Raw genomic sequence first — 16,300 nt, forward strand, 5'->3', positions numbered from 1 at the left:
GATTGAAGGCTTTAATGAGGGAAATCTGCTCCAAAACTACTTGAGAAGATTGTAGAATCCTATCTGGAGCTGTAAAGAGCCACCGAACACAGGGTGCTTTAGGCCTTCTGACCATTGACAGAGCCTGTTTTTCTTCCCAGGGAGAGTCCATGAAAAGGGAGCTTCTGGAACTGAGAACCAAACTATCCAAACAGGAGAGTCTCCTTCAGAGCACAGCTGAGCATCTGAAGACCGCCAACCAGCAGAAGGAGAGCATGGAACAGTTTATCTTCAGCCAGTGTGGGTGCCCCCAGCCAGGGAATGGGACAGGAAATGGGGGTCCTTCCAGGTCCGCCACCTGTGCTGTGAATGGACAGAGACCAGAGAGGTTAGGGGATGGGGGAGACTGATGTGACGTCTCTAAACCTCCTGTGCCATCAGTAATCGTGGAGGCAGAGGAGGGGACACGGGGTGGGGGGGCAGCAGGAGACCCCGAGCTGAGTGTCCAGAAAGACAAGCTTTAGAACACAAATCCAACACAAGCGTGGGCCCACTGGTAATTTCTGCCTTGGGGGCTGCTTTCTCGTTTCAGTGACCAGGACACACGATGTTTTGAAGAAGGCAAGGACGAATTTGGAGGTAAGGAAACTACTGCACCAGTCGGAGCCATAGAGCCCGCCCCAAACTTATCACTGTCATCAGAGTGTGCAGGGGATCCTTGACCTGCTCTGACCTTCCAGGAGCAGATGTCTGGCCCATCTGTGGGAGCTCGGGTCCTCATGGGCATCCCTCTAGATTCCATCCTCATCAGCCCTCCACCCTAATCAGCAACCTCCCTTGACCTCTCGGTTGACCCTTACTTTGTCATCATCTTCCCTCCTTATTCCAATTCTGTCTCCTTTATGCCAGGTCAGGAGTGGGGAGAAATGCAGTTCAGTTGATTCTCGAGGTCAGAGGACATATGGGGTCTGCCTCTGAAGCAGCTTTCAGTAAAGGGATCCTGAGGCCAGTCAGGTGTTCGGGGGTTTCCTATACCATTATATGGAAAAATAATGGAAAGATGCAACCTAATAAGTTGATTTCACTGCACACTATTGGGCTGAAAACAGCAATTTGATTTTGATATCTCTTTTTCTTTAAGCAACAACACAAAAGAAAATCCTTGGGTCTTATTGATCTGAAAGAGCATTTGGTAATAAGTAAAAACTGAAACATAAAGGGCAAGATATTATCTCTATGGCAGACCTTCTCTACTTTTATTTAAAACACTAACACATTCTCTAGCAACCGCTTTGATGAAAAACTTGAGGTCTTAGAAATGGCCTAAAAATCAAAAACTAAACCTTTTACCTTGGACTTTAAAGCTTTGCCATAAGCAATTAAGCACATTCCTAGGAATGTTCCTAAATTGTAACCTAAGAGAATGTTGACCCCACAGTATGAAAATGGGTTGGGCCATAATTTAACTCTGTGTTGTTTGTCTGTTTTGCTAATTTCTTCTGTTTTTCTCTGATGATTCCTCTCTTTCCTGAGCCTTTTTAGAAGAACACTTACAAGATTGCCTCTGTAAAACCTTATTCCTGCCTCAGCAAAGGTAACCCAACAGCCTCTCATACCTCCTGGCTTTCCCAGTTTGGAAGTATCCTTCCCACTTCCCCTAGGCCACTGGAAAGGCCCCAAGCCTGGGATCTAATCCCAGGCTTGTCGCTAAGTGGCTGTGTGGCTTTGGCTGGGCCCAGTCTCTGTGAGCCTGCTGACCCTCATCTGTAGGAGGGGGCACTAGCGTTAGATGATCTCTGAGGTCCCTGCTGACCTGGCCCCTCCCCCTCCTCATCAAGTAAACAGAACATAAACTTTAATAGGAGGATGTCCCTGCAAAATGTCCTCTCCTTCCTACAACAGGCTGCTTCTATATATGCCTGTTTCATACTAAGCATTTCCTTTCCTGGGAGATTGCAAAAGCCATCCTTTTGCTCCAAAGTGAATTGGAGAGTGAACTGGCCCCTGAAGAGGGAGTGGTAGGGTCCGGCCACCTGGTGTGCAGTGGCTTTGAGCAGAGATATGACCACAGGAGGTGGTGGGAAGCTTTTCCTCTAACCTGGTGGCCCCAGTTGCTCCTCCAGACCTCAGCACGTCCCCTCAGCTCATCCTCGTGACAGGTTCTCACCGTGCTCCTGGCTTGTTACCACTCAGATCTCTCTCCAGCCTCAGTTAGCCACCAGCAGTGCCTGATAATGGACTCCTACTTTGTGTTATTTTCGTCTGCAGGTGAAATCCCTAAGGGCTCTGCCGTGCACTCCAGTCCTGTGACCCTTGCCTTCCAGGAGCCGAGCAAGAAGCGAAGCCACCAGAGGTCCTTAAAACTGCAGGAAGGGTGGGCCTGCCCCCCTGCTTTGCAGCTCCCTGTCTGCTGAGGAGGATCTGGGCCCCACTCCTCCACACCTGCTGGAAGGTCTGAAAGGAGTCAGAGATGTGGCCTGATGGGGCAGGGCGAAAGGCAGAGGGCGTCTCCTGCAGTTGAGGAATAACCAGCCAAGGTCCACTGGACCCAGCACTAAGCAAAACAGGCATAGTTTGTAGAAGACCTTGTGACACTGCTTTTGAATGCCACAGGGGGATGGGAACCAGCAACAGCACATTTCTCACCTCATCCTCTGAGGGTCAACTCAGGGGAAATAGGACCTGCTTCCTAGCAATGGAGCCCCACACTGGAGCTCCACAGCAGATCTAAAAGCACAGGACTGAGCTGCGGTGCCCTGCAGGACAGTGTTGGCAGACCTAACCTGGGCCAGCGAGCTGGGTCACAGTCAGGCTGGGGATTGGTCTACACTGCAGCACCTGAGTTATTTGAATCCACGTGGTGAGAGCAGTGATTCCCAGATGCCATCTCATGCTTAGCCTAGACCTCCTATTTCTGTTCTATTATGATCTCCAAAAAGTGTACTGACCTTACTCTAAATATGCTGTCCCATTTTGTCATCCCAACTTCTCTCTGGGAACTAGGGACTAATGGCCACACCAAGCCCATTGAAAGTCTTGTGTAAAGCAAATCAGTGATCATTTTTAAGTGACATGTGAGGAACCCCCAGTTGCTAAAGCCTAGTCTGTGTCTTCACAGTGCTTTAGAATGTGTGTATGTGTGTATAAATGTATGATATATATTTATATATGTTGCTATAGCGATATGTTGAAGGCTAAGATAACTGGTGGATAGGGTCAGTGGGAGGAAATGAAACAGTCTTTTTGGTGGCTATTAAAGCAAAATATGTATAAAGAAATAAAGTTTTCTTCACCTGCTTAGTTTCTAATTTCTATACCAGTCCTCAGGGTGAGTGTGTAAAAACAGGAAAGACAGACCGTCATTAAAAAGCTAACTGTCTGAAGCAGAATCAAAATGGTGGAGTAGGTGGATATGGAGCTCCTCTCCCCAACAGACATATCAAAAATACATCTACATATGGAGCACTCCTCCTTGAAAAGGGGCAGAACTAGAAACCAAAGCTGCAGGAAAGATCTACGTGTAATTAATTGGGTAGGAAGGGGAAAAAGAAGAAGACCTGGGTCAGCTCCTGGGCTCCTTGGTGGGATCTGCAAGGAGAAGGTCCACAAGGGTAGACCCTTGCCCTGGGGAGTGAGCAGGTCGAGTCACAATATGGGCATCCCAGTCCTGGGGTCCTGCATGGAGTGGCCAGGCCCCCTTGCCTCTTGGGAAATCTGTTGAGACAGAAGGGTTGGAGAAGACTAGACTCTACTCACCAGCAGTGCATGCTGGCTTGCTGACAATCAGGGTAGAGAGTGTTGCACTGGGAGCAGCCCCCTTGCTGTATTTCCCAGTCCAAAGGGGCAAATGCCCTGACCCCACTCACTCCACACCACAAGCTGGCACAAAATCTTGCCAGAGACTAGATCTAGTCGTGCAGAGACAGACCAGGATATCTGGGGTGTGATCTAGGAGTAGCCTCAGATGCCATAGTCAGCAAGGGCTCAGGGCAACAGGTGTAAATGCAGCAAACATTAGTGTGTGTCCACGGTGGCACAACAGGAGTGTGCAAGGGCCAAGCAATGAATCTTGAGCAGACAGGCCATGGGAGAGGATATGATCTAGCTAGGCAGAAACAGCCCAGAGGGCCTGGGGTGTGGTCCAGTTGGGGCTGCGACAGCCATTGTGAACATGCGCAGGAGTACACAGTGGTTTGTCTTCCAGCTCAGCACTAGAGCTGGGGCAGAGAGGCCCTGGGTGAGGTCTGCCACAGAGGCAGCCCAGATCTCAGGTGGCAGCATAGCCACCTCAGTCCCTGCAGCCACAACCCCCCAACCTCGAGGCCCAGCCCACGCCATGCCACACTCTTACACTAGATCTGGGATAAACACAATGGGGACACAATCTTGGGCTGCCTCGGAGTGGACCTGTAGATGCCTACACAGGTGGAACATAGGTCCTCTGTAACCACACAGGCCTCACTTTCGTCAACACTCACTTCCTTTGGGGCAGGGCATGTACTCAAGGACAACAGAGGCTGATCAAACCCAACCCTCAAGGCTTCTACTCCAACTGGGGAGCACACCCTGCCCCTGACAGGGCCATGACATGGAGCAGAGAGGGACCCCCACCTCACATCCAGCACAGGCTCTAGATACTACACCACCATCCACACCCTGCTGCCAAGGGGATAATGGCCAGCACACACTGAGAAAAAGCATGGCTGGCATTCATCCTGAAACTAGCCTTCACACCAAAAATATTAGACTCATGGAAGCTACACAGGGACACTCCCAAATAAACACAGCCATTCAAGATCACAGTAGATAACTGTTTCTCCTAAAATCATAGAGACAGAGAAATTTAAGTAAAATGAAAAGGAAGAGGACCTACTCCCAATTAAAAGAACAAGAGAATTCTCCTGAAAGAACAAATAATGAAACAGACCTCACCAGTCTACTAGACCTGGAATTCAAAAAGGAGGTAATAAACTCAAGATAAGAAAAGTTATTTATGACAAACCCACAGCCAATATAATAGTCAATGGTGAAAAGCTGAAAGCCTTCCCACTAAAATCTGGAACAAGACAAGGATGCCCACTAACCTCTTCTATTCAACATAGTATTAGAAGCCCTAGCCACAGCAACCAGACAAGAAAAAGAAATAAAAGGTATTCAATTGGAAGGGAAGATGTAAAATTGTCATTATATGCAGATGATATGATACTATATATAGAAAACCCTAAAGACGCCACACAAAAACTACTAGAACTGATAAACATATTCAGCAAGTTAGCAGGATACAAGATTAACATACAGAAATTGGTTGCATTTCTTTATACCAACAATGAAATATCAGAAAGGGAATACATAAACAACTATACCTTTTAAAATCACAACCCAAAAAACAAACTACTTAGGAATAAACCTCACCAAGGAGGTGAAAGACTTCTACTCTGAGAACTATAAAACATTAATAAAGTAAATTGAAGATGATTCAAAGAAATGGAAAGATATCCCATGCTCTCTGATTGGAAGAATTAATATTGTTGAAATGGCCATATTACCCAAGCAATCTACAGATTTAATGCGATCCCTATCAAATTACCCATGACATTTTTCACATAATTAGGACAAATAATCCTAATATTTAGATGGAACCACAAAAGACCCAGAATTGCCAAAGCAACTCTGAGGAAAAAGAACAAAGCTGGAAGCATAACCCTCCCAGACTTCAGACAATACTACAAACTGACAGTAATCAAAACTGCATGGTATTGGCACAAAAACAGACACATGGATCAATGGAACAAAATAGAGAGCCCAGAAATAAACCCATACACCCATGGTCAATTAATCTTTGACAAAGGAAGCAGGAATATACAATGGGAAAAAGACAGTCTCTTCAGCAAGTGGTGCTGGAAAAGTTGGACAGCTGCATGTAAATCAATGAAGTTAGAACACACCCTCTTACCATACACAAAAATAAACTCAAAATGCCTTAAAAATTTAAACATAAGACATAACACCATAACACTCCTAGAATAGAACATAGGCAAAACATTCTCTGACATAAATCGTACCAATGTTTTCTTAGGTCAGTCTCCCAATAGAACTAAAAACAAAAATAAACAAATGGGACCTAATCAAACTTACAAGTTTTTGCACAGCAAAGGAAACCATATACAAAATGAAAGGACAACTTACAGAATGGGAGAAAATATTTGCAAACAATGCAACCGACATGGGCTTAATTTCCAAAATATACAAACAGCTCCTATAATTCAATAATGAAAAAACAAATAACCCAATCAAAAAATGGGCATAAGACCTTAGTAGACATTTCTCCTAAGAAGACATACAGATGGCCAATAAGCACATGAAAAAATACTCAACATTGCTGCTTATTAGAGAAATACAAATCAAAACTACAATGTGGTGCCACCTCACACCAATCAGAATGGCTGGCCATCATTAAAAAGTCTACCAATAACAAATGCTGGAGAGGGTGTGGAGAAAAGGGAACCCTCTTACACTGTTGGTGGAAATGTAAGTTGGTGCAGCCACTATGGAGAACAGTATGGAGGTTCCTTAGAAAACTAAAAATAGGATTACCATATGATCCAGCAACTCCACTCCTGGGCATATATCTGGACAAAATTACAACTCAAAAAGATACAGGCACCCCTATGTTCATAGCAGCACTATTCTCAATAGCCAAGATATGGAAACAACCTAAATGTCCATCGACAGATGAATGGATAAAGAAGATGTGATGTACACACACACACACACACACACACACACACACACACACACACAATGGAATACTACTCAGCCATAAAAAAGAACAAAATAATATCATTTCCAGCAACATGGATGCAACTAGAGATGATCATACTAAGTGAAGTAAGTCAGGAAGAAAAAGACAAATACCATATGATACCACTTATATGTGGAATCTAAAATATGACACAGATGAACCTATCTATGGAACAGACTCATGGACATAGAGAACAAACTGGTGGTTGCCAAGGGGGAGGGGGTTGGTGGAGGTATGGAGTGGAAGGTTGAGGTTAGAGATGTAAGCTTTTACATGTAGAATGGATAAACAACAAAGTCCTACTGTATAGCCCAGAGAACTATATTCAATATCCTATTATAAACCATAATGGAAAAGAATATATAAGAAAGAATGTATATCTATGTATAACAATCACTCTGCTGTACAGCAGTAATTAACACAACATTGTAAATCAACTATACTTCAATAAAAAAGGAGGCAATAAAAATGCTAACTGAATTTTAAAAAATTATCGACAGAAATGCAGGTCACTGTAAAAAGGACCTAGAAACTATAAAGATAAACCAATCAAAAATAGACAATTCAATTGCCAGGATAAAAATCCAATCTAGAAGCAGTGAATAGCAGACTAAATGACATAGAAGAATGAATAAGTGATCTGGAAGATAGAATAATGGAAATCAACCAATCAGAAGAGGAGACAGAAAGGCAAATGAAAAAAAAGAAGTGAAGGCAACATACAAGATCTATGGGACAATAGGAAACGTGCCAACCTTCACATAATAGGGATTCCAGAAGGAGAAGAAAGAGAAAAGGGGATTGAAAATGTATTTGAAGAAACTGTGGCTTAAAATTTTCCAAACCTAAGAAGGAAACAGAAATCCAGATACAGAAAGTACTGAGGATCCCAAACAAGATGAACCCAAACAGATTCACATCAAGACATATCATACTTAAAATGGCAAAAGTTAAAGAGAGGATTCTAAATGCAGCAAGAGAAAAACAAAGAGTCAATTACAAGGGAAACCCCATAAGGCTGTCAGATGATTTCTCTATAGAAACTTTGCAGGCCAGAAGGAGTGGCATAATATATTCAAAGTCCAGAAAGGGAAAAACCTTCAACCTAGGATACTATAGCCAGCAAAATTATCATTTAGTATAGACGGAGAGATAAAGAGTTTCTCAGGCAAGTAAAAACTAAAAGAATTCAGCAATATTGAACGTACTCCAAAAGGAATACTGAAGGGTCTTCTCTAAATAGAAAAGAAGCAAGAATCTATAGAAAAGGAAAATCACAATAGGAAAGGTATATATAAAAGGACTGAAGATCACTTAAATAAGCCAGTAGAGATTTAAATTTTTTTAAATTATAAATACAAATCACAGTAAGAAGATAAGCACAAAGATGTAAAATAGGACAAAGTCATAAAATGTCGGGAGGGGATTATAAAAATGTAGATCTTTTAGAATGTATTTGAACTAGTATGATTTCCAGTTTAAAGCAAGTAGATATAGTTATGGGTCAACATACTTGAAAACCAGGGTAACCACAAATAAAAAATATACAATAGATTCACAAAAATTAGTAAGAAAGGAACTCAAGCATACTATAAAAGAAAATAATCAAACCACAAAGGAAAAATCAAAAGAAGAAATGAACAAAGAACTATGAAAACAACTGAAAAACATGGATTAAAATGGCAATGAGAACATACCTATTAATAATAACTTTGTCAATGGACTAAAAGCTCCAATGAAAAGACAGAGTGGCAGATTGGATTTAAAAAAAAAAGAACTACAATATTCTGCCTATGAAAGACACTTGAGGGTGAAAGACATGTAGACTAAAAGTAAGGGAATGGAAAAAGATATTTCCATGCAAATAGAAACAACAAGAAAGTGGGGGTAGCAAAACTCATATGAGACACAATAAACTTTAAAACAAAGTCCATAAAAAATGACAAAGAAGGGTACTATATGATGATAATGGGATCAATACTAGAAGATATTTCACTTATTAACATATATGCACCCAATATAGGAGCACCTAAATACATAAAACAAATACTAACAGACATAAAGGGAGAAATTGACAGGAATACAATAACAGTAGAAACTTTTAACACTCCACTGACATCAATGAACAGATCTTCCAGACAAAATCAATCAGGCAACAGAGGTCCTAAATGACACAATAGACCAGTTGGAGTTAACTGATACCTACAGGACACTACATCCAAAAACCCCAGAATACACATTCTTTTCAATTGTGTGAGGAATGTTCTCTGGGATACATCACATACTAGGTCACAAAACAAGCCTCGACAAATTTAAGAGAAATTATTTCAAGCAACTTTTCTGACAAGGTTATGAAACTAGAAATCAATCACAGAAAGAAAAATGGGAAAAGGATAAACACATGGAGACTAAACAACACACTACTAAAAACCAATGGGTGAAAGATGAAATCAAAAGAAGAAATCAAAAAATATCTTGAAACAAATGAAAATGAAAACAAAACCTTTCAACAATCTATGGGATGCAGCAAAAGCAGTTCTAAGAGGGAAATTCATAATGATACAGGCCTCACTCAAGAAACATAAAAAAATCTCAAACAACCTAACCTAAACTCCTAAAAGAATTAGAACAAGAAGAACAAATAAAACCCAAAGTCAGCAGAAGGAAGGAAATAATAAAGGTCAGAGAGGAAATAGAGATTAAAAACAAAATGAATAAAACCAAGAGCTGGTTCTTTGAAAAGGTAAACAAAATCAACAAATCTCTAGCCAGGCTTACCAAGAAGAAAAGAGAAAGGACTCAAATAAAAAATAAGAAAAGAAAGATGAGAAATAATAACTGATAACACATAAAAACAAAAAATCATAAGAGAATACTATGAACAGTTGTATGCTAAAAAATTGGACAACCTAGAAGAAATGGACAAGATTATAGAAGTGCACGGCATGCCAAAACTGAGTCAAGAACAAACATAATTTGAAGAGACAAATCACTAGAAGTGAAATGGAATCTGTAATTTTAAAAAAATCCCTGCAAACAGAAGTCCAGGACTGAACAGTTTTACTGAGAATTCTTCCAAACATACAAAGAAAAACTTATAATATCCTTGTGAAATTACACCAAAAGATTGAAGATGAGGGAACACTCCCAAATTCATTCTACGAAGGCACTATCACCCTGATACAAAAACCAGATAAAGACACTACAAAAATTGAATTACTCAGATATTTGGTTAAGATGGCGGAAGAGTAAGACGCGGAGATCACCTTCCTCCCCACAGATACATCAGAAGTACATCTACACGTGGAACAACTCCTACAGAACACCTACTGAGCGGTGGCAGAAGACCTCAGACTGCCCAAAAGGCAAGAAACTCCCCACGTACCTGCGTAGGGCAAAAGAAACAAGAATAAACAGAGACAAAAGGATAGGGACGGGACCTGCACAAGTGGGAGGGAGCTGTGAAGGAGGAAAGGTTTCCACACACTAAGAAGCCCCTTCACGGGCGGAGACTGCAGGTGGTGGATGGGGAAGCTTTGGAGCTGCGGAGGAGAGCACAGCACCAGGGGTGCAGAGGGCAAAGCGGAGAGATTCTGGCACAGAGGATTGGTGCCAACCGGCACTCACCAGCCCGAGAGGCTTGTCTGCTCACCCGCCGGGGTGGGCGGGGCTGGGAGCTGAGGGTCCGTCTTCGGTCGGGGCGCAGGGAGAGGACTGGGGTTGGTGGCGTGAACACAGCCTGCAGGGGGTTAGTGCACCACGGCTAGCCGGGAGAGAGTCCGGGGAATAGTCTGGACCTGCCAAAGAGGCAAGAGACTTTTCCTTCCCTCTTTGTTTCCTGGTGCGCGAGGAGAGGGGATTAAGAGCGCTGCTTAAAGGAGCTCCAGAGACGGGCGCAAGCCGTGGCTAAAACCACGGACTCCAGAGACGGGCATGAGACGCTAAGGCTGCTGCTGCCGTCACCAAGAAGCCTGTGTGTGAGCACAGGTCACTATCCACAGTCCCCTTCCAGGGAGCCTGTGCAGCCCGCCACTGCCAGCGTCCCGGGATCCAGGGACAACTTCCCCAGGAGAATGCTCGGTGCGACTCAGGCTGGTGCAACGACACGCCGGCCTCTGCCGCCACAGGCTCACCCCGCACTCCGTGCGTCTCCCTACCCCTGGCCTGAGTGAGCCAGAGCCCCCGAATCAGTAGCTCCTTTAACCCCGTCCTGTCTGAGCAAACAACAGATGCCCTCCCGTGACCTACACGAACAGGCGGGGCCAAATCCAAAGCTGAGCCCCTGGGAGCTGTGAGAACAAAGAATAGAAAGGGAAATCTCTCCCAGCAGCCTCAGGAGCAGCGGATTAAAGCTCCACAATCAACTTGATGTACCCTGCATCTGTGGAATACATGAATAGACAACGAATCATCCCAAATTGAGGAGGTGGACGTTGAGAGCAAGATTTATGATTTTTTCCCCTTTTCCTCTTTTTGTGAGTGTGTATGTGTATGCTTCTCCGTGAGATTTTGTCTGTATAGCTTTGCTTCCACCATTTTTCCTAGGGTTCTATACGTCCATTTTTTTTCAACTTTTTTTTCTTAATAATTATTTTTAAAACTTTATTTTATTTTATCTTATTTTATTTTACTTTTATCTTCTTTCTTTCTTTCCTTCCTTCCCTCCTTCCTCCCTCCCTCCTTTCTTTCTTTCTTTCTTCCTTTCTTTCTTTCTTTCTACTTCTACTAATTCTTTCTTTCTACATTTTCTCCCTTTTATTCTGAGCTGTGTGAATGAAAGGCTCTTTGTGCTGCAGCCAGGAGTCAGTGCTGTGCCTCTGAGGTGGGAGAGCCAACTTCAGGACACTGGTCCACAAAACACCTCCCAGCTCCACATAATATCAAATGGCGAAAATCTCCCAGAGATCTACATCTCAATAACAGCAGCCAACTTCACTCAAGGACTAGCAAGCTAAGTGCTGGACACCCTATGCCAAACAACTAGCAAGACAGGAACACAGCCCCATCCATTAACAGGGAGGCTGCCTAAAATCATAATAAGTCCACAGACACCCCAAAACACAGCAACAGACGTGGACCTGCCCACCAGAAAGACAAGATCCAGCCTCATCCACCAGAACACAGGCACTAGTCCCCTCCACCAGGAAGCCTACACAGCCCACTGAACCAACCTTAGCCACTGGGGACAGACACCAAAAACAACGGGAACTACGAACCTGCAGCCTGCAAAAAGGAGACCCTAAACGCAGTAAGATAAGCAAAATGAGAAGACAGAAAAACACAGAGCAGTTGAAGGAGCAAGATAAAAACCCATCAGACTTAACAAATGAAGAGGAAATAGGCAGTCTACCTGAAAAAGAATGCAGAATAATGATAGTAAAGATGATCCAAAATCTTGGAAATAGAATAGACAAAATGCAAGAAACATTTAACAAGGACCTAGAAGAACTAAAGATGAATCAAGCAACGATGAACAACACAATAAATGAAATTAAAAATACTCTAGGGCTTCCCTGGTGGCGCAGTGGTTGAGAGCCCGCCTGCCGAGGCAGGGGACACGGGTTCATGCCCCGGTCTGGGAAGATCCCACATGCCGCGGAGTGGCTGGGCCCGTGAGCCATGACCACTGAGCCTGTGCATCCGGAGCCTCTGCTCTGCAACGGGAGAGGCCACGACAGTGAGAGGCCCGTGTACCGTAAAAAAAAAAAAAATACTCTAGATGGGATCAATAGCAGAATAACTGAGGCAGAAGAATGGATAAGTGACCTGGAAGATAAAATAGTGGAAATAACTACTGCAGAGCAGAATAAAGAAAAAAGAATGAAAACAACTGAGGACAGTCTCAGAGAACTCTGGAACAACATTAAATGCACCAACATTCGAATTATACCGGTCCCAGAAGAAGAAGAGAAAAAGAAAGGGACTGAGAAAATATTTGAAGAGATTATAGTTGAAAACTTCCCTAATATGGGAAAGGAAATAGTTAATCAAGTCCAGGAGGCACAGAGAGTCCCATACAGGATAAATACAAGGAGAAATATGCCAAGACACATATTAATCAAACTGTCAAAAATTAAATACAAAGAAAACATAGTAAAAGCAGCAAGGGAAAAACAACAAATAACACACAAGGGAATCCCTATAAGGTTAACCGCTGATCTTTCAGCACAAACTCTGCAAGCCAGAAGGGACTGCCACGACTTATTTAAAGTGATGAAGGAGAAAAACCTGGAACCAAGATTACTCTACCCAGCAAGAATCTCATTCAGATTTGATGGAGAAATTATAACCTTTACAGACAAGCAAAAGCTGAGAGAGTTCAGCACCACCAAAGCACCTTTACAACAAATGCTAAACGAACTTTTCTAGGCAAGAAACACTAGAGAAGGAAAAGAACTACAATAACAAACCCAAAACAATTAAGAAAATGGGAATAGGAACATACATATCGATAATTACCTTAAATGTAAATGGACTAAATGCTCCCACCAAAAGACACAGATTGGCTGAATGGATACAAAAACAAGACCCATATATATGCTGTCTACAAGAGACCCACTTCAGACCTAGAGACTCATACAGACTGAAAGTAAGGGGATGGAAAAAGATATTCCATGCAAATGGAAACCATAAGAAAGCTGGAGTAGGAATTCTCATATCAGACAAAATAGACTAAAATAAAGACTATTACAAGAGACAAAGAAGGACACTACATAATGATCAAGGGATCAATCCAAGAAGAAGATATAACAATTGTAAATATTTATGCACCCAACATAGGAGCACCTCAATACATAAGGCAAATACTAACAGCCATAAAAGGGAAAATCGACAGTAACACGTTCATAGTAGGGGACTTTAACACCCCACTTTCACCAATGGACAGATCATCCAAAATGAAAATAAATAAGGAAACACAAGCTTTAAATGATACATTAAACAAGATGGACTTAATTGATATTTATAGGACATTCCACCCAGAAACATTAGAATACACATTTTTCTCAAGTGCTCATGGAACATTCTCCAGGATAGATCATATCTTGAGTCCCAAATCAAGCCTCGGTAAATTTAAGAAAATTGAAATTGTATCAAGTATCTTTTCTGACCGCAATGCTATGAGACTAGATATCAATTACAGGAAAAGATCTGTAAAAATTACAAACACATGGAGGCTAAATAATACACTACTTAATAACGAAGTGATTACTGAAGAAATCAAAGAGGAAATTTAAAAATACCTAGAAACAAATGAAAATGGAGACAGGATGACCCAAAACCTATGGGATGCAGCAAAAGCAGTTCTAAGAGGGACGTTTTTAGCAATACAATCCTACCTTAAGAAACAGGAAACATCTCGAATAAACAACCTAACCTTGCGCCTAAAGCAATTAGAGAAAGAAGAAGAAATAAACCCCAAAGTTAGCAGAAGGAAAGAAATCATAAAAATCAGATCACAAATAAATGAAAAAGAAATGAAAGAAACAATAGCAAAGATCAATAAAACTAAAAGCTGGTTCTTTGAGAAGACAAACAAAATTGATAAACCATTAGCCAGACTCATCAAGAAAAAAAGGGAGAAGACTCAAATCAATAGAATTAGAAATGAAAAAGAAGAAGTAACAACTGACACTGCAGAAATACAAAAGATCATGAGAGATTACTACAAGTAACTCTATGTCAATAAAATGGACAACCTAGAAGAAATGGACATATTCTTAGTAATGCACAACCTGCCAAGACTGAATCAGGAAGAAATAGAAAATATGAACAGACCAATCACAAGCACTGATATTGAAACTGTGATTAAAAATCTTCCAACGAACAATAGCTCTGGACCAGATGGCTTCACAGGCGAATTCTATCAAACATTTAGAGAAGAGCTAACACCTATCCTTCTCAAACTCTTCCAAAATATAGCAGAGCGAGGAACACTCCGAAACTCATTCTACGAGGCCACCATAACCTTGATACCAAAACCAGACAAGGATGTCACAAAGAAAGAAAACTACAGGCCAATATCACGGATGAACATAGATGCAAAAATCCTCAAAAAAATACTAGCAAACAGAATCCAACAGCACATTAAAAGGATCATACACCATGATCAAGTGGGGTTTATTCCAGGAATGCAAGCATTCTTCAATATATGCAAATCAATCAACGTGATACACCATATTAACAAATTGAAGGAGAAAAACCATATGATCATCTCAATAGATGCAGAGAAAGCTTTTGACAAAATTCAACACCCATTTATGATAAAAACCCTGCAGAAAGTAAGCATAGAGGGAACTTTCCTCAACATAATAAAGGCCATATATGACAAACCCACAGCCAAGATCTCCTCAATGGTGAAAAACTGAAAGCATTTCCACTAAGATGAGGAAAAAGACAAGGTTGCCCACTCTCACCACTCTTATTTAACATTGTTTTGGAAGTTTTAGCCACAGCAATCAGAGTAGAAAAGGAAATAAAAGGAATCCAAATCAGAAAAGAAGAAGTAAAGCTGTCACTGTTTGCAGATGACATGATACTATACATAGAGAATCCTAAAGATGCTACCAGAAAACTACTAGAGCTAATCAATGAATTTGGTAAAGTAGAAGGATACAAAATTAATGCACAGAAATCTCTGGCAATCCTATACACTAATGAAGAAAAATCTGAAAGTGAAATCAAGAAAACACTCCTGTTTACCATTGCAACAAAAAGAATAAACTATCTAGGAATAAACCTACCTAAGGAGACAAAAGACCTGTATGCAGAAAATTGTAAGACACTGATGAAAGAAATTAAAGATGATAGAAATAGATGGAGAGATATATCATGTTCTTGGATTGGAAGAATCAACATTGTGAAAATGACTCTACTACCCAAAGCAATCTACAGATTCAATGCAATCCCTATCAAACTACCACTGGCATTTTTCACAGAACTAGAACAAAAAATTTCACAATTTGTATGGAAACACAAAAGACCCCGAATAGCCAAAGCAATCTTGAGAATGAAAAACGGAGCTGGAGGAATCAGGCTCCCTGACTTCAGACTATACTACAAAACTACAGTAATCAAGACAGTATGGTACTGGCACAAAAACAGAAATATAGATCAATGGAACAGGATAGAAAGCCCAGAGATAAACCCACACACATATGGTAACCTTATCTTTGATAAAGGAGGCAGGAATGTACAGTGGAGAAAGGACAGCCTCTTCAATAAGTGGTGCTGGGAAAACTGGACAGGTACATGTAAAAGTATAAGATTAGATCACTCCCTAACACCATATACAAAAATAAGCTCAAAATGTATTAAAGACCTAAATGTAAGGCCAGAAACTATCAAACTCTTAGAGGGAAACATAGGCAGAACACTCTATGACATAAATCACAGCAAGATCCTTCCTGACCCACCTCCTAGAGAAATGGAAATAAAAACAAAAATAAACAAATGGGACCTAATGAAACTTCAAAGCTTATGCACAGCAAAGGAAACCATAAACAAGACAAAAGACAACCC

At 41.6% G+C, this 16,300-nt stretch overlaps 1 protein-coding gene across 28 annotated transcripts in view; it reads left to right on the forward strand.

Moving 5' to 3' along the window:
- Positions 1-3,276, forward strand: part of PDE4DIP (phosphodiesterase 4D interacting protein) — a 224,796-nt gene extending 221,520 nt beyond the window's left edge. For 11 of the 28 annotated variants that reach the window (XM_060028087.1, XM_060028183.1, XM_060028050.1 and 8 more), the window contains 3 exons: positions 141-367; positions 572-618; positions 2,248-3,276. In XM_060028087.1, coding sequence (XP_059884070.1) covers positions 141-367; positions 572-618; positions 2,248-2,393 — 420 coding nt within the window. In that variant the 3' untranslated portion in view covers positions 2,394-3,276. Of the gene's footprint in view, positions 1-140; positions 368-571; positions 619-1,521; positions 1,574-2,247 lie in introns of all 28 variants that reach the window. The other 17 variants (XM_060028168.1, XM_060028176.1, XM_060028253.1 and 14 more) reach the window with 5 other exon arrangements.
- Positions 3,277-16,300: the final 13,024 nt, after the last annotated feature.

The sequence above is a fragment of the Delphinus delphis genome, chromosome 1 (genome assembly GCF_949987515.2).
Source record: "Delphinus delphis chromosome 1, mDelDel1.2, whole genome shotgun sequence".
In the NCBI taxonomy this organism is placed as follows: Eukaryota; Metazoa; Chordata; class Mammalia; order Artiodactyla; family Delphinidae; genus Delphinus; species Delphinus delphis.